At 36.0% G+C, this 17,918-nt stretch overlaps 1 protein-coding gene across 1 annotated transcript in view; it reads right to left on the bottom strand.

Annotated features, from left to right (window-relative positions):
- PPFIA2 (protein tyrosine phosphatase, receptor type, f polypeptide (PTPRF), interacting protein (liprin), alpha 2) overlaps window positions 1-17,918 on the bottom strand; it is a 358,128-nt gene that overhangs the window by 48,312 nt on the left and 291,898 nt on the right. The window contains exons 11-16 of the mRNA XM_009882625.1: window positions 10,132-10,215; window positions 9,637-9,768; window positions 8,871-8,933; window positions 6,612-6,703; window positions 2,839-2,974; window positions 2,139-2,359 (exon numbers count right to left, since the gene is read on the bottom strand). Of these exons, the coding sequence (XP_009880927.1) occupies window positions 2,139-2,359; window positions 2,839-2,974; window positions 6,612-6,703; window positions 8,871-8,933; window positions 9,637-9,768; window positions 10,132-10,215 (728 nt within the window). The remainder of the gene's footprint in view (window positions 1-2,138; window positions 2,360-2,838; window positions 2,975-6,611; window positions 6,704-8,870; window positions 8,934-9,636; window positions 9,769-10,131; window positions 10,216-17,918) is intronic.

Genomic DNA, 17,918 nt, shown 5'->3' with positions numbered 1-17,918 from the left:
AAACAATTTGTCCATTTCATCCCTACAAATTGATGAAAAAATGACAGGTGTTTCTAAAGCATTGAGTTTTTAAGTGAATTTCAATAAAACAGCTCTCTTGTTAACAAAAAAATACTAGCTTCTTAACCATATATAGCCTCAATAGGATGCTTCCACTGGGTTCTTTAGTTTAGGTTTTTAATTGTGATTGTACCTAGAATGATAAAATGTGTTTAAAACAAAACATTTATTTGTAAGTCCTTTGCCCATAAACACATGTTAGAAGGAGTCTTCTTTTGTGAAGAGGAGAAAAAATTATCAAAGTTAAATGAGAGGATACGAAGTTTGGGGAGGCTGAAACTGTGAACCAGGCTTTTATGAGTGAAATGAAGCAAGTACAATAAATGAAACCATAATACATTGAAAATGGAAACCTACAAATTCATGTGCCGTGATAAAACTTCTTCCCTAATATACATTTCGAAATTTCTGTAAAATGTCTACAACTCTTTCTGAAGTGAGGCATGGGAGGAACTTAAAGGCAAATAATAATTTGAAAGGGAGTTATAACAATCATTTTCATTTTTGTAATCTAAATTCTGAATCATCTTGTATAATAAAACAAATCTAAGGCAAAATACGTTTTTAATCTCTTTTTATATCTCCAATCATTTGATAAACCCTTATATATTTTGTCAAGGAAAAAAAAAACAAACCAAGAAAATGGGAAATGCAGTAAGGTTTGTAACCATTTATACTGAAAAAAAATTAAAAAAAAAAGAATACAAAATTAGTTACCTGGTTCTTTAATAATGATGGCGATGTTAATGAAAGCCTTCACTTCAGTATGAGCTTAGAGTAAGGGAAATAAACGACTCTCAGTGGACCTCCAGCAAAAATGGCTATGTACAATGTGCCCCCTTGCTTCATTTTTGAGATAAAACTGTACCTAACATCTAAGTCAAGATCCCGTGTTAAGTAAAACAGCGATCTGATTCAGGATGGCACGAATAATATCCCACTATGTCACCTGCAGGTACAATTTATTGTGAAAACCTTTTACTGTATTATGTAATTACTTGTTAAATTGTCAAAATGCCAGTGTTTTTTAGAACAAAAACATTTGTTGCATGTACAGCTCCCTGAACTGGCCTGTGCTGGCTTCTTTGTAATAATAGAAAATATAGATAAGGTTCTCTCTTTTACATAAAGTGTTTTAAGGAGATTTACCGTCCCAACAACAAAATTTCTCTTTGACTATCTTGACCGCTGCAATAAGTCTTCCCTGTGAACAGAAAAGTTATGCAGCTTCAATATATTCCAGTAGAGTTCTCCCTTTAAAAGTTACCCTGCTCAGAGAATAATTGAGATCTGGCAAAGGGTAATCTGGGTTTGACTATATTTCTAACCACAATATTTCTGTCTATAGTATAACAGAAAGTCACTAATACATACAGTAATCTCCTCCATCTCCTTCTACAGAAACAGTTGCTAATGACAAGATATTTTTCATACACCAAGTTTTTAAAAGTTACCCTTCCTGAAAAACATGTAAGAATGCTCTAAGCCTAAAATATGGTTTCATTTATAAAACTCAGTTAATTGAAATACATCATTGGATTCTCTATCACTCCATTATATCTGCATAGAAATTGTTAAGATACATAGAATTCACCAGTTATTTCCAAGCACTATAACCCAACTTGGAGCACGAAAAATCCCATTCTATGCCTCCACAGAAAATCAAACCCATGTTTTAGAAAACATGGCTTATAGGAGACGTAACATAGGAATAATTATCAGAAGAAAGCATGAAGAGTGCTGAAATAAAACATTTCTGATAGGAGGTCATTAGTGAGTAAGAGAAGTCAAGCAGAACAGTGAAAAAGACTTTGAAAAGAGGACTACGAATAGTGTTTTGTCAGATCTGCCATGTGGTAGCCTTCTCTAACATACTTCTCTTTAACTGGCCAGCAGTTCTTCACTTGGAACGTTTTTTGAAAGAAATTTCTATGGTTAGGAAACGAAGATGCCATTGTTATCTTCACACAATCAATACTCCCATATTAAAGCAGACACCTAATTGTTATGAGCTCACACACTGAAGGAAGCTTGAACCTGTAACCATACGTGCATCACAGGCGGTTCAGGCTACACACCTGATTTCTTTGTTGATTGCATCTAGCTGCTCCTGAAGCATCATGGCCAGAGTCTGGGCATCAGAATGGCCGCTTGGCGACAGGAGGTCCATGGAACTGAAAAGTGTTTCTCTGTCATCGTCATCGATGTCGGACATTTCAGTGTCACTTTCAAATGGATGGCTGCTCAAAACGCCAATCTGCTGGGTCCTATTCCACTCGTGATCCCCAAGTGATTTTACCTGAGCAGGAATTAGGATGTACATGACTTATTCCGTGGAAAAAAACTCCAAAGTTGAACTTCGATGAATTGGGAAAGGAAAGCAACTAACATTTAAGAACAGTTATTCAATGATTAATTCTCCATTAATACTTGCAATGCAGATGATGTAACGTATTTTCACATAATTTCTAATGCTATGTAAAATTAACCATCAGGAAAATTTACACAGATACCTAGAAAAGACAAACAGTCAAGTATGCTTAAACTTTGATGTCTGAACTTCAACAATTTCTGCCTTCATTTTAGTAAAACAGCACTCTTGTCTGAGTGTGTATAGAAAAAACCCTGCTGTTTGGGTTTGCGTTCTTTTTGTTTGGCGAGTTGTTGGTTTTTGCTTTTTTTTTCTCGGAATACACACGGAATACATGAACTGTAAGCTTAACAGTCTGAAACATACTCTTTCATCAGGGAATATATGAGAAGAAATTGGGGATCAACCTTTGGTTCATCTCTGCGTACACCCATCCGGCCTCTTCTCGGTCGCCTTATCACTTTAGTTGACCGATAATCAGACTGGCTATCAACCAGTGAGCCCACAGAATACCTCAGCTCTGCTGACGTGTCAAGGTGAGGCCTGTAAAAAGAGACACAGAAGTAGACTGAAATAGTAATAGTAATAATAGTAACAACAATCCAACGACCTTTAGTCTAGGAACACAGATTTTTTTCCTTTAAACAAAAAAGTTATTATGTATCACAGAGTAAATGACAAAAACATCACAAAAAATCATTTAAAAGTGAAAACTTGAAATCATACTATGAGGAAATTAAGGAATAAAAAAAACCCCCACAAATAAAACCCTTGAATTTTCAAAATGCATAATAAAACTTACCATCCAAAACTTTAATATGAAAAAGCAAGCAGATTTCAGGACAAGATAATTAACAGAACTGGCTACTGAATGTACTATCCTGTATGTTTTCCTTCCATTACTTTCCTAAATAAATATGCCTGAGGTTACTGTAAGCACATTACTTGCTCATGGATAAGGATATCTACAGCTCTTTCCTCCTGTAAGTCTGTGCTCCGCATTATGAATATATTAGTGAACTGCCTTGCGATATATAACATCAGTTATTAACGATTCATCTTTATTTGATGATGCTTTTGAGAGTTTTAACCCCCATTTTTTTTCCTGTAGTCCTGGTAAGTCTTGGGACATTGTGGAGAGACATATACATGATAACTTCAGCGCATCTTTTCTTGGCTGCGGACAATGGTCCCTGGCCTTTCTGTCCTTGGTCAAACTGCAGCAGTAAAAGTTCCCTGCATGCTGCAGCAGAAGCATCCTGCCCACAGGCTGTGTCACCGAGTCAGAAGAGCAAAGTCTCCACGCACCATTTGAGCAGTCAGCCACAGCAGTGGAGACCTGAACAGTTTCTAGTTCTTAAAACACAAGCAATCTTCACATAAAAATACATGAATAGCATCATTATTGTAGAAAAACAAAATGTAACAAGTACTGTACTGATAAGACAACTAAATATATATTTGTTTATAGTAACTCCTAAAAAATGTTTGACATTTCACTATCTCTAAGAGCATAAGATGAGAGTTTAACGTTGTACTTACTTCTTTTTTTTTTTTTTTATATACTTGGGAAAAATGCTTACAGTCACCTACAGACAACTTATAGGGTTCACAGCAATGTTAATAACCAGTTATGGGAAACAGAACACAAATAAGTTTTGTTCTTAAACACTTCTCTGTGTTTAATGCTTTTCAAGAAAATGATGGCTTTAATACTAAACGTAAAAAAGCTAAGTAAGAGAATGTCTGCCATCCAAAATGAAAAAAAGACTTCAGAAAACCACGTATATCTATGCTGAAAACTGCAGGCTGTACGCGTGACTGTCTTCCTGAGCTCTAGTTCTGTGTCTGTATCTAAACACAGAGATTCACTTTTCCTTGAGAAGAACTTAATTTGAATTAAAGCATACTCCTACTTGCAAGACTGAAGCACTGGTCTCAAATTTCAAACATCACTTCAATAAAATAAAAGTGAAAGATAAAATATTACAACTGTGGTTACTGTTTATTGATAAATGGGAAATGAAAAAAGATCATGGGAAAACATGAAAGCCTCTACTACAAGCTACTTTGACAAAGTGGAACGAAGAAACATAATTAGTATTATAAGTATTATTAGTATTACAAGTACTGTGACAAATCTAAAATAATAATGGAAGGATTTCAAGCACTAATACAGTTTGTTTTATAAAAAAATAGATACTGTAAGAAAAAAAAATAAAAAAAAAGAGGTACTAGAATTCCTGAAACATGAATATGTGCCATAGTAATCAAATCAGACACATAAAAACGTCACAGATGCTGAATAATGTTTTAGAATTTAGGTTTTAGGTAGAGCATTCATCAGAGCTCATACTGTTGTCATACGTGTTGTTTTCTGAGCAAACTTTAGTTTATATTCTCTTACAATTCCCATCATGCTTGGTAGGAACTTCCATAATATCAGAAAAAAAATAGGATTTTACCTTTTAAAAAATTCTCTAAAATTCTTTTTTTTATTATATCAATAAGAAAAGTTGACAACAGTTGACCTACAAATATCCTAAGCCCCTCCATCTACAGCACCAGACAATAATCTTCTGGGGTTTTCTATGTTTAATTTGTCTGTATGTTTCTCTTCTGTTATACAGTAAACCATTCAGGGCAGTGACTTTTTTTTTTTTTTAATTTTCTGTGTTTGTACTGTATTTGCTGTAATAGAACTTTGCTCTGATAATTGATAATCCTTAGTACCTGTGCAGCAAGTTGGCGGGAAAAAAACAGCCCAGGTTCCAGTCTCTGGCAGCAAATACCTATCTGCTGTCCAGCTTCATTATTCTGCTGACAGAACAAACTTCTGCAAATACAGAACTGAATATGGGCTAAGAATAACAAGTATTTAATGCTGACAGTTCCCTGTTCCTGAAAGGGGTGGTAGTTTCGTGAGGTGAGGTTATGGAAGGGGAAATACACTGTTTTAGATGAACCTGCTGAATTAGACAGCTTATCTAGGTCAAACAGCCCTTTGACAAGGGCTAATCAGACTCCTGTTTACAGAGCAAGAGTTAATGTATTCATCTACCCAGCTAGAAAGGCTGCATTTCACCAAGGGTGGCTGCTCCAAAACCATCTCTACTGTCTATTGCAGCAGTTCAATGGTCTGTGTTCTCACAAGCACTCTCAAAAAACAGTGTTGTGTGTGCCTGTAGTAACACTTACACTCTCAAAGGAACAAAAATTTGAACAGTTACAAGAATCACATTCTGAATTTCTGCGATTTACACTTCTCCAGGTATAGAAAAATCTTATACCAAGAGATAATAAAAGGTCAAAGAAGAAATCATGGCCATGTACTGAGCAAGATGTCTGCGGAAACAATGGGCAGAAAATACCTGATGCAAGCAAAAAAAATATCCAGCAAGAATAACTTTAGAGGATTACAGTGCTCTGAATTCAGCCGTGGTCCGTGAGCTTTGGCTGGCAGGTTTTAAAAGTTAACATGTTGCTTATCAGAATATGGCACACAATTATCAATAAAGTAACAATTTTATTTTGAGGGATACTTTTAGGCAAGAAGGACTGCCTGTCTGGAATTCTAAATTCATTTCAGGTGTTGGTAGCTACGTCTATGATACCTGTCTCGCTATAGTTCCCATACTGCTTTTCCACCATAAAGAGAGGCATAATGTTTAATGTCCTGTTACGGTATTTTCAGATCTCTCAGAATACTGCTTTCAACTTTAGCTGAAGATCTGTGGTGTTCAGAGATCTTTACACACTAAGCAAAGCTGACTTATTTCTTGCTAATAAAAAAAATAATTGTTAGATGTACTAGATAGAATAAATAAATATGATCATAATTACACTGATTAGTTTCAGCGTTGAAGACAATGGTTTCAATTTTATTATTAAGCTCTACTGGGAAAGAAACGGATATTTGGATATACTTTTGAAAACATTCCACAATTTAAAAGACTTTCCTTAATCTCAGTAATATTTCAGTGTATACTCACTGCTATAAGGCCCCGTTTACCTATGAAAAAAGTGAAAAGCAACAGTAATAATCACTGCACAGATTTTAAGTTTTTAAAGAAATACATGATATTTTTATGCGTGGTCTGAATACATTCCTGTTGTAAAGGCTTGACACTTATGTTCTATTTCAACTTAAAGTGAGGACACTTTTGTCATCAAATATTACCTTGACAATGTGGGTTCGATTAAAGAACCAGCTCTCAATTTCATTTGATCCAGTTCAGATCTCAGTTTCTCAATTTCTTCAGCAAGTCTTTCCTAGAAATGAGAACAGTCAGATACCTTACTTGTGATACAAAATACATTTACTTTATGAGATATTGCACTTGTAAAGCTAAACAAGTAAGATAAGATATACTGAATGTAGCACCGACTATAATAAGAATAGGGAGTGAACTCATTCAAATCTCGTTGGTAATAAGACATAAGCATCATGAGGAGTTTTTATAGCTTTCTGCCGTTTTCCGCTAGCAAGAAGTGATGACAGGAAAGGTTTGTACTTGAAACTTATTTTTCTTCTTATACAGCTAGAGTGAGGAAAAGAACAACCAGCACTGATTTGGGCACTAATTGCACCCTCTGTGCCAAACATAGCTCAGTGTGCATCACATCATTTGCCGTTTAGAGACAGAGGTTGTGTCCTTGCTTTTTTATTTACTAATAGAGACACTGACTTAGAGACAATCACATTTCAGGTGTCTTGTTGAACTGCAGCTTTACAGCTCACCCTTGGAAACTGACGAAACTCCGGTACGAGGTGCTGCTGGTGGAAAACAACAGTGTGCCACAAAAATTGGATTTTTGGAACCAACTAACAAAAAGACTATTGACAGCAACTGCTATGGAAAATACAGCTGTTCACAAATGGTACAAATAACAATAGTCTGCTAATAAAATGAAAAGAAATTAAAGAATTTTAAAACAAATTGAGAGAACATGGGATGAAGAAGTAATACTGCTGTTCCTAGAGTTTAATTTTAAATGGATTCCAAAATGCTAGGAAGGAAAATGATCTGCAAGTAATTGCTATCAGATTCAGTCATTTTTACTATAGTATTTTTACACTATTTCTTGGTTGAATAGAACTACTGAGATGACTTGGTGGTTACTTGTATTATTTGCTACTTATTTAGAGGTTATTAATATCTGGTGTTACTTCCATCTATCTGAAATTACTCCATCAGTTTCTTCATCAAAGTGGAACAAATAAACCATTCAAAGGGAGAACTTGGAAGCTCTGGAGTCAGACATATGTGGTTGTGTGTGAAGAGAACTCATCTCCAATTGCACAGAGCCATAGTAGATGTGTTCTATTTATCTCACTTCCCATTCTTAAGCAAGAATCAATAAATATAATAAATAAAAATGTCTTTGCAAAAATAGTTTTGATACAAATGGAGATTTTATACCAGATTTTTCATCTCTGTCAAGAGTTGATATGTACATTCAAGCCAGAAAACAGACTGAAAAAGAATCAAAAGTAGCAAAATGATATAAACTTTTGTTTCAATTGATACAGCTTTAGAAATGTCCTTTTTTTTCATCTAACTTAATGGTGAAATACGATCCTAATTTTGCAACAGCTAAATCACCTTATATATATACTGTGGTAGTACAGCACAGAAATTTATTTATTTAAAATGCCCTACAAGCTCCTTTTTGGGACTTTAATCTCTCTGTCTTTCTACAGGGTTATGTGAACGTAGAGGAAAACAATTTATTTGAACGGATACATCTTTTGATATTGTTCTTAAAGTTCTCGATTTTGGAGGTTGTATGATATAATTATATCAGTATGGAATGAAGCTACGTTTTTTTAAATTCTATACATTCTCTTTTAAACGGATTTGATACATTTGACACAAAATACTTCTGTGAATCTGAAGGCAGATACATTTGTGTATCCTACTGCACTCAAGGCAAGTATAACTTCAAAACAAACTCCTAACATTTGGAATTGGAATAAATATTTATAATTAATTTGTCTGATTCACTAAACAGTATTAAGGGTTAATTTCCAATGAGCTAAGGCCACTTTCAGCTACATTTAGCATAATGCCACTGGACCTGTTAAGAAGAGTTACACCAAATGAAGCAATTACATTCTTTACTATGAAAGTGTAACCAGTTATGCATACATCTTTCTTAAATAAGACTTTTTCAGAATTAAAACTGAGAGAACATAAATTCCAGAGCCAGCGAAATCAATATGAATTTTAGTATTGAATTCCTGAGGCTAGGATCTCAACCATAAACTTTGCTCAGAACAATTGTTAGAGACCCTCAAATGATTAAAAGAATTGTCATTGATGCCAGGAAGATTTTACATGCTAGCTGGATAATTAATACATGATATACATATTTGCAAAAAATAAATATAAAACTTCTGATAAAAATCAGATAAAATCACAGTATTTTATAGTACCTTGTCATGTAAAGACTCTTCTAGATTTTTCCTGAAACTTTCAGATTCTTGAATTAAAACATTCTAGAAATAAAAAGGAAAAAAAAAAAGAGAAATAAATTAGAGATATATTAAATATCAGCTATCACTATATACACATAGCCTCCACATACAAGTTAGAAAAGTTCATATTCGATAGACTTTAAAATTAAAATCCTTTAATGCTTCAGTTTGAGTATATACTGAATTCAAAACACTGGAAAGAATCTAAACATGTAGGGCCATGTTCTATCAAAAACAGCAAAAACTTTGCATGTTCCTTGAAACGAGAAACTGTCACGCTCTTAGACAACTATTGCTCCCAGGTTTGTCTTTTGTCAGGCCTATTTCTTGCTTTGTGTGATGTTTTGTTTCAGTGATATAAACCAGAAGTACATCCTCTGGGAGGTTCTGAAATGTCCTTCTGAAAGACATTCCTCAGTTCTTGTCCGCTTCCTCTCCCTGCCACATACCGTGTGATGCACTGGTCCTTTCCAAGCTCTTCAACAGACTCCCCGCTGATTAAACAGGGAGTTATAATATCCAGCATATCCAGTTTGCAGTAGTTCTGGAATGATTCCTGAGCGCGCTCTTGAATTAAGTGTTGAATGCATAAGTTAGACCGTATCTGTGGTAATATTTGGTAATACAAAATCAGCATGATGCCTCCATCACAATAAAAGTAGAACAGTTTTCACACAGGAGAACCTTTATTAAGCTGTACTTTACACCACCCTTTGCACTGTACCTTTTCTTCAAGTGCTGCCATTCTCTCTTTTAAGTGTAGCTGCAGACGCTCATTGGATTCTGTCAAAAGTCTGTCTACAGTATCTGATAATCTTTTGTTGTGCTCCTCATTCATTTTTTCTCTTTGCCTTGCCTTTAATGTAGAATAGAAAAGACAGATTGGTAGGGTCCAAAATTAACCAGTACAGACTTGTATCATTAAAAATTTTTTAAAAAAATGGTAACCATAGCCATTTAAAGAAATTCCACAGGAAACGTAACAACTGTTATTGATTAATGCACATGCATTTTTACATCAGCAGAATACTTTGAAAGCTGCAACTAGATGTAAACTAGTATACTAAGATGGTTAAGCAAAGTGGGACGATGCTGCCATCACTGCTATAAAGAAAACATTTACCAATAGACAGATCGGCTTGCTGGAGGGCATAATGCAATGCTATAATGACAAATTAAAAGAAGAAAAGTGCACAGAAGTTGTCTGCAATACACATACTCTTTGGAGTTCTTGATTCTTCTCTTCAAGTTGAGCTTCTAAGTGTCTCATACGTTCCTCAATGTTTCCATGTCTTTCTTCTGCCTGTAAAAAAATAGAAAGACTCTTTCTGTAATTGAAGTGGCTTTGTAAGTCTTTATCTCAGTAGAATTTAAACAAAACATAAAGCAAGCTACTACTAACTGCAAACTTAGTTTTCCAAAAAGAAACTTTATTTAAACAGGCAGCTGAACAGCATTGCTTGAAATGTGTCAGCTACAAAGGCCTGTTACATCCAAGCATCAGCAAAACATTGGAGTTATTTATGAGCAATGAAATCAGCCAAATGTAACATGCAGACTGTGCATGGTTTGAACACAAACCTGCCATCGTAAAATTGTAAGCTCCTGAAGCACTGAACTGCACGATGGTTGATTATCAATAAAAAAAATATAAAATAAGTTAAAGAAAATGAAAACAAATCAGATGGATTCTATTTAGCAATAGAAAGTAAAGTCCAGTAGGACTACCTTCCTACGTATGGAGATCATTTCTTGTAGTTTAGCTTCCATAACATATTGATAATCATCAGATGAGGTAGAAGAGGTTGGATCAGACTAACAAGTCAAGGAAAAGGAGAGGGACAAAATTGAAAAATCAGAACTAAAGACACTGACACTGAACAGAACACAGCACAGAATGCTTAAAAGAAAGGTGTGACTGAAAATTTAATACTTTTAACTGACAGGTTTTTACGTGGAATAAACTACACTGATACTTGGTGAATATGATGCAGTTGACGTGAGAAACTGAAAATAATGGAATGCTAAAAAAAGCTATCAACCTACACATGGAGGTTCAAGGTTAGTGATGGCTGGCTGATGACGTATTACTACAGAGTGGATTCAAAGCAATACTGTCTAATCTAATGGTTTGTTTGGAATTATGGCAAACTAAACACCAGAACAGGACTCTGAGATGCCAATGCCAGAAAGTCCTTTACAATTCTTCTATAATTTTCTAGAAATGAAAACAATGCATAAATACTAAATTAATGGATCGGTCAGTTACAGGACTGTGCAATGTTATGGTACATTCCCTAATTTCTATAAAACAGAAATAACGTCAAAAGAGACAAGGCTCAAGCTTTAGTATTCCATTTTAGAATACACTACATAAGCCCTTTCATCCAAATAAACAATACAGTTTTCATCCGTTTGAAAGGATCCACCCTGGTGGATCTCTTTGGAAGATCAAGGTCACCAGATAAAAGAAGAACCTATAAATAAAAATTCATTAATAGGAATGAAAAGTCATTACTGAGTATAGAAATTGTAATCCATCCAAAGATTCATTACTACTTCTGACAGAAGTTGACCTTAATTAGGTCATTTGTTGCAAAACATGAATATTCATGTTATTGTCATATCAAACAAATCTATGTTACCATTCAAAATGAAAAAAAAAAAACCAAACCCTTAAAGAAAGGGAAATGCTATATTGCATTTGTTGCTATGGAAACAGGAATGTGCATAAGGTGTATAGACAGTGCTACTGATGACTTTGAGTTGTGAGCTTGCGCTTGTCAAATGCTATTTCACTGTCAGATTTACCCTCTCTCAAAAAGAGATTTTGAACTCAATCTTTCGATGAGCAAACTTTAATATGTACAAGAAATACTAATCTTACAACTGTATTTTTTTTAGTAAGACTGTTTTTCATACTGTTGTGGACTAATGTTATATCAGAATAATTAGGAATAGATACCAAACTAATTCCATATGTACATCATAACTTAAAAATACCCATAACTTAACCTCAGTAATACTATCAGGACCAAAAGATCAGATAGAAAACAAGACTGTGATCTAGAGATATATAAACATAAACTGCAGCTTTTGATATGGAGACATCCATACGAGAAAATCCTGGGTTTTATAAATACAAGAATAATGCTTAAATTTGAAGATCACTCTATTTTTTTCAGAGTAAGCATATTCACCAAACTCAGATTCTTGCAAAATTTAAGGGAAAGTCAGTATACTTTGTAAATAAGCTCACGTAATAAGGGCAGTTATTGTTTCTGATCATGAAGCAGGCATACTGCAACACATTTGAACTTATGCATTATCTGAAACTATTTTGTCTATTTCTTATGACTTGGACCAGTGATGATCCCTTTATGATTTTCTTTATCTTATCTTTTAGTTTTACACATTTGTTTCAGCACCCAAGTGCTAATGCACTGCTTCCTCTCCCAATTGGATAAATAGAAAGATAGGGTTGAAAAAGTTAAGTCCCCGTGACTGCAGAAAACCAGATCATGCTGTCCCTTCTACAAAGTGACCAAGCTTTATTCTCCTCTGTAGCAGACAGACTTTTAACCTTTTTGAGTCCTGGCTGCACTACCGGTTCAAGGCCCTCTTTAATGTATCTCCAAGGGTCAGGAGAAGATTTAAAACAATCAAAGCTCCGAGCTGTTGATGGAGAAGGCTTAAGTAATTCTACCTCTTTTGAAACCATTGTCATTGAGGGGGATATAGAACCCATTGGGGGTATCATCCTACAAAATTAAACTACTTAGAAGCTTCATTAGCGGACTGCAAACTTTAAAAGCAAGTTACTTAATCTACACTGCTTCTATACACTTAAGTGCAGGTTAATGCAAATTACTAATATAACCAAAATAATACTTCTAGGTTCAAAGGGGACCTCATTTAAGTCTTCTGATATGTGGTGCTGTCTGTCCTAACCTGTCCTTGAGAAGCTGGTTTAGCTAGCTAGGTCATTTACATTTATTTTTCAAACTAAAAAAGAGATTTTCAGTTCAAATCATGCCATATCTGATTCCTTAGCAGGAAATGGTCTTTTCAATGCATAAAATAATTGTGGGTTTAGGCTTAACTATTATTTGGAAGAGGAGAAGGAATAAAATTATTGTCAGAATTATGTATGTTATCTGAATTCTTCTGCAAAAAAACATTTTTGAAAGAACATGTTGTTCTCTTAAGATTCTTATAGCAATCTAATTCTGTTATTTCAAAACATCCTATTGCTTTAATAATTCAGTAAGGTATATGCTTAAGATATATATAAATCTTTTTGCATGGTAATTATCAGCCATTTCACTAAGAATACTAAAATGTTGATACGTACACCCTTCTTAAAAAATCTTCTTGAATGTGGCTCAGAGTGCCTGTGCTTTGTTTTCCAGCATAAAAGCAAACAGACCTGATCTCGCCATTCATCTCCTTTTACATCTCTTTGGTAGGGTAAAAAGCCTTTAAAATGAATTAAAATTCACTATGCCTAAGAATCAAAATAAGTGCCATTATTCTAAACACTTAAAATGTATTTGAATATTTTATATTTCCTTTATCTATGCGCATTTCATTTGTTTGTTCCTAAACTGTTAGTCTCTATTACGTAAAAGAACCAAATTATTTTATAACTGAGACATTAAACAATTAGGCTCAACTGCTCTTCTGGCAGAGGACAAGCACAGGTGTGCAGCCTTAATACCTACCCTGGCCTCTAATGCTATTTAGGGTTTTTAACCACTGGTTCTTATGTGCCAAATGCATGAGCAGCCCTTGCACCCCAAAGGGTGTCCTCTGTAAGGCCTAGGGAGACACAAACACACACACACACACACACACATTCCCTTTTTCTCTCACTTGCAGAAACCCACCTGATGACAAAGAGCTGCAGTAGGAAAGAGTAGCCTCTCCGTCTCCTGGTGTGCCTAGCTGGAACACACTCCCAAAATGAGGGTTTCGACACCTCTCATTGCTCTTTACGCTGAGGAAGGCCCCAACCCAGGTCTCAAAGAGACCCTTCCAGACAAAAAGACCTAGCAATTCAGCTATTCCCTAATGGATTTGCAAAGGCCTCCTGCACAGACTTCCCCAGACCATACTGTTAGGATTGATACGCCTGTAGTGGCTACGGTTTTTTTGCTGTCCATGTGTGTTAGCTCCAGACATTCCAACTGGAATAGGCTCCTTGAAAGACTTGGGAGCCTACCATAAAAATATTGAATATCTCCATCTCTGCCTCACGGTTTGAGACATGAGGCAGAGGCTGAGACACCAGTGTTAGTCATGTTTCCGTAGCAGAATTTCAGATACACGTGAAACAGAAGTGACAACTGTGGACTCTGAGGTTCATAACAGAAGTTGGATTTCTTCTGACTTGCTTTGCTAAGAGTTAATTGAGTTAAAAACTTTCAAAAGTGGAGCTTGTGTGACTACTTGCTTGGCAGACCTTACCCTACATTCTTCTTTTTAATATACGACTTGCATGCCTGTTTGCTAGTACTCTGTACAGGAGGATTAGTAAGACACATGGTGCGGCATTCAGCAACTAGCATTTAAAGCATTTAGCCAGCACATTCAGTTATAAATAGATTTGTGAAACTGTGCATCTTGGAGTGGATTAAAAATATATGGACAAAAACTAACAATGTCTGACCCCTATGAGACACCAGCATGAGTCTTAATGCTCACTTTGCACTCTATATGCTATGAAATAGCAAAGAGAGAGCCAGTATAAGCCAGTAACAGACAGGAAAATTTTGCTTTGAGGGAATACCAAAGCAGCTTGTATTATTGCTCTCTAACCTTGTTAAAACTCTGCTGCTGCTCCTGCTGCTAATGCGCCCACAAAAAAAATGTTGCTTTCACATCATCTGTTACTGTTGGCACTGCACATTTTCTAGGTATTTACATCTTAGTTGAAAAAAAAAAAATAATCACATTTCAGATGCAGAAAGCACCTGTACAGTACAGGTGCTATCATTCTTCTTCCTCATGCTGATCTGCAGGAACAAATCTAAACTTTTCTAATGGTGCAAGCCAATTTCCCCAGTTTTGAGACCTTGACTTCTGAACACCTGCTGTCTCCAGATTTCCTACTGGCTTCTTATGGCACATATTCCTTTGGTTATCCTTTGAATGAATGAGTTATTCAAGAAGAAAGAATGTATTATTGAATCAAGCTATGCAATTGAAGGTGAAAATAACTGATCATGGTGACTGACTCGCAACAGCTCATGAAGTTATCAGCTACTCATTCATGTACTCATATCTAACACGTTACAAATGTTACAAAATACGTTGGCTTAAGTCACCCCTTTTTCTGAAACCCAGCCTTTCAGTCACTAGATACCCACATACTCTTGCCCCTCCTTCATTGCCCCACTACCTTCTATACCTCGTAGGTTTAGTAAGTGACTCCTTCCATTTAGCTCTGTCAAACTTGCTTCTTTCATTTCTTCCTCCTATCAGGACAAAATCTTCTGTGCAAAGGGAAGCACAAGAAGAGGGGTCGTTTGAGAAGACAGAAATGTGTTTTCAATGTAAAGTTGTATTAGGCTTCCCTCAGCATAGAAGGTTTTCTCTCTCTTCCCCCCACCCCCCCGAAGAACATTTATCAACTTCCTTTTTCAGATAACACATCATATCTCTCTCTCCCCTTTGTTCTCAGAAAGGTTTGTCTCAACCACATCCACTTATTGCAGGAGAATTTCTTTCCCCTCTGCATCCTTTCCACTGCAGACCACCTCCTTTCACTTTCTTGCAACTGCTTCCCTACCAGATCCCCACATTGTCACAAAACAAGCTTTGTGTCCCACTTGCCTCCAACTTTCAAGTAATTTTTTATCACCTTTAAAATAAGATGAACATGTTACTATGCTAAATGTAGTTTATTATGATTATGGTTTCTTCTTCTCCACGTCAGTGCTTCTCTAATGCAGCTAAAAAGCACTATTGGTATTTCTGGTGACCTGCATACAGGAATGATGGAGTAAAATGCTGACTGCTGTCTTGTGATCAGAGAAGTGACATGGTACCTCTGCTGCACAAGCACCCAAGGGGAAGAGTGACCACTAGTAGGAGTGAGTGAATGGAAGTAGGTGGATGCTGGTTGTCCCAACTACACTCCTCCTTGAATACATGCAAAAACCATCTGAAGATTCTAGATGCTCCAATGTCCAACCCTTCTGAGGAAAATGAACATCTTACAGGATAAAGAAATGTTTAATCAATATTGGAGGGAGGTTCTTTCTACAACCAACTGCCTCTTCTTCAGGGCAGGCAAACAGACCAATACTGTGAAAGTGAGTACAAGGTGGCTTAATGAATCATGGCAACCTAAACCTTGGGATACATGCCAAGAGCTGTGCTACTTGTCATGACCAGACGGGTACCAGTGTGACGGCCAGGCAGGACAGCACAGTACATGGGATCATGCTGTTCCGGGTTAGTCTGCCACAGGCTGACTAACCCTCCAGTTGCTCACCCAGTGGGCAGAACACAGTGAAAACGAAGCCAAAGAAAAGTTAAAATGATTCAGGTAAATTTATGGGTACTTATCTGAGTTCACTGTATAGTCCAAACTTTTGGAAGTTCACTCCTTATGAACTAGTTTGGGCATGGAAAAGTAGCAAAAGACATTCACTAGCCCATATATAAAGAAAGAAAACCAACTCGTTTTAAGAACTGACACCACAGAAGGATCTCACTCTACATCCTTCTTTAGCAGAATCCCAACCCACATTTATTATGAGGAAGAGTATAATAAATTGAATGTAGAATTGCAACATGCATATTTTAAACTTGGGTGGGTGGGGGGGAACAAAAAAAAAAGATCACATCCAAATCCAGAATATATTCGTTCAGTTTTATCTCCACATGTAAATACTTGGTCTTATATTTTACCCACAGTGAAGCAGTCATTGTTTCCAGTTATCCCATACCACTTTCCTTTAAAAAACATGTAAAATATCAGGCTTAACTCACCTCTTTCATATGATTGTAACCCCATTAATCTCAGAGAAGCCACTTTCATTGAGGTCATACAAAAGAAAGGAGAATCAGTTTTGACTTTTTTTTTTTTTTGGCAGTGCGGAAAGAGGAGTTGATTCATGGGGCTCATCTTTCACTTAGTATACACGGACATGCAGTGACCATAGCTCAGATGGGCAGACTTAAGGTAGTCTGAAGTCAGCTAACTTGAGCCCTACTGACAGCGTGTATGCTGGCACAAAGCTCAACAAAAGCAAAATTAATTAAGCATTATTCAGGTCCTTAGGTTGTCTTGCAGCTTTCACTGAATAGCTAGCATGGTAACACTATACCAGCTATCTAATTGAAAACTATTTAAGTAAGACAAAGTGACTACAGCATCGTCCTGGGTTCTGAGCTACATTTATGTGATCCATGAAAAGTACTGGACTTTAAACTTCAGAGCTGTGAAAACCAGCACTTTAATAAGCTCTACAGTTTGCAAAAACGTTACATGCAAGATATATAAAACATAGGCTTATTTGGCCTATTGGCCAAATTTTGCCATTCTTCTTCATGTCATGTATTCCAATTTTAAATAAAATTTACACCTTCAGTTTTTCATGTAATCACAGAGAACTGAACAGAACCGGCATTACACTCTAACACACTTCCTAGAGTTTCCCGCTTGGCAAAAACTTTGATAAAGTACACTAAAGTGAAATGGGGTGGAGCATCAGCTCTGCTCACAGCTCTCTAACCACATCCCATGAAATAATGTAGGAAGACAAACAGAGATGTATACTGCAGCTTTATGGTCACAATAACAATCTCATGGAAGTCCCTGAGTGCTCTGCATGGTTGAAATGGGATTTCTTCTTACAATATTTGTCATTAATATATGTTCAAGGAAAAATGCAGTTGCAAGAAAAGACATGCTTGAGACTGCAAAATACTTACTGGTGCCTAATTGCTGGAGAAATTATTCAGGAAAAATCCTCTTAAAATAGAAAACAATAT

The sequence above is a fragment of the Charadrius vociferus genome, unplaced genomic scaffold, assembly GCF_000708025.1.
Source record: "Charadrius vociferus isolate BGI_N301 unplaced genomic scaffold, ASM70802v2 scaffold72, whole genome shotgun sequence".
NCBI classification, from domain to species: Eukaryota; Metazoa; Chordata; class Aves; order Charadriiformes; family Charadriidae; genus Charadrius; species Charadrius vociferus.
The sequence above is the reverse complement of the archived record's forward strand: the minus strand, read 5'-3'. Positions and strand labels throughout refer to the sequence as shown.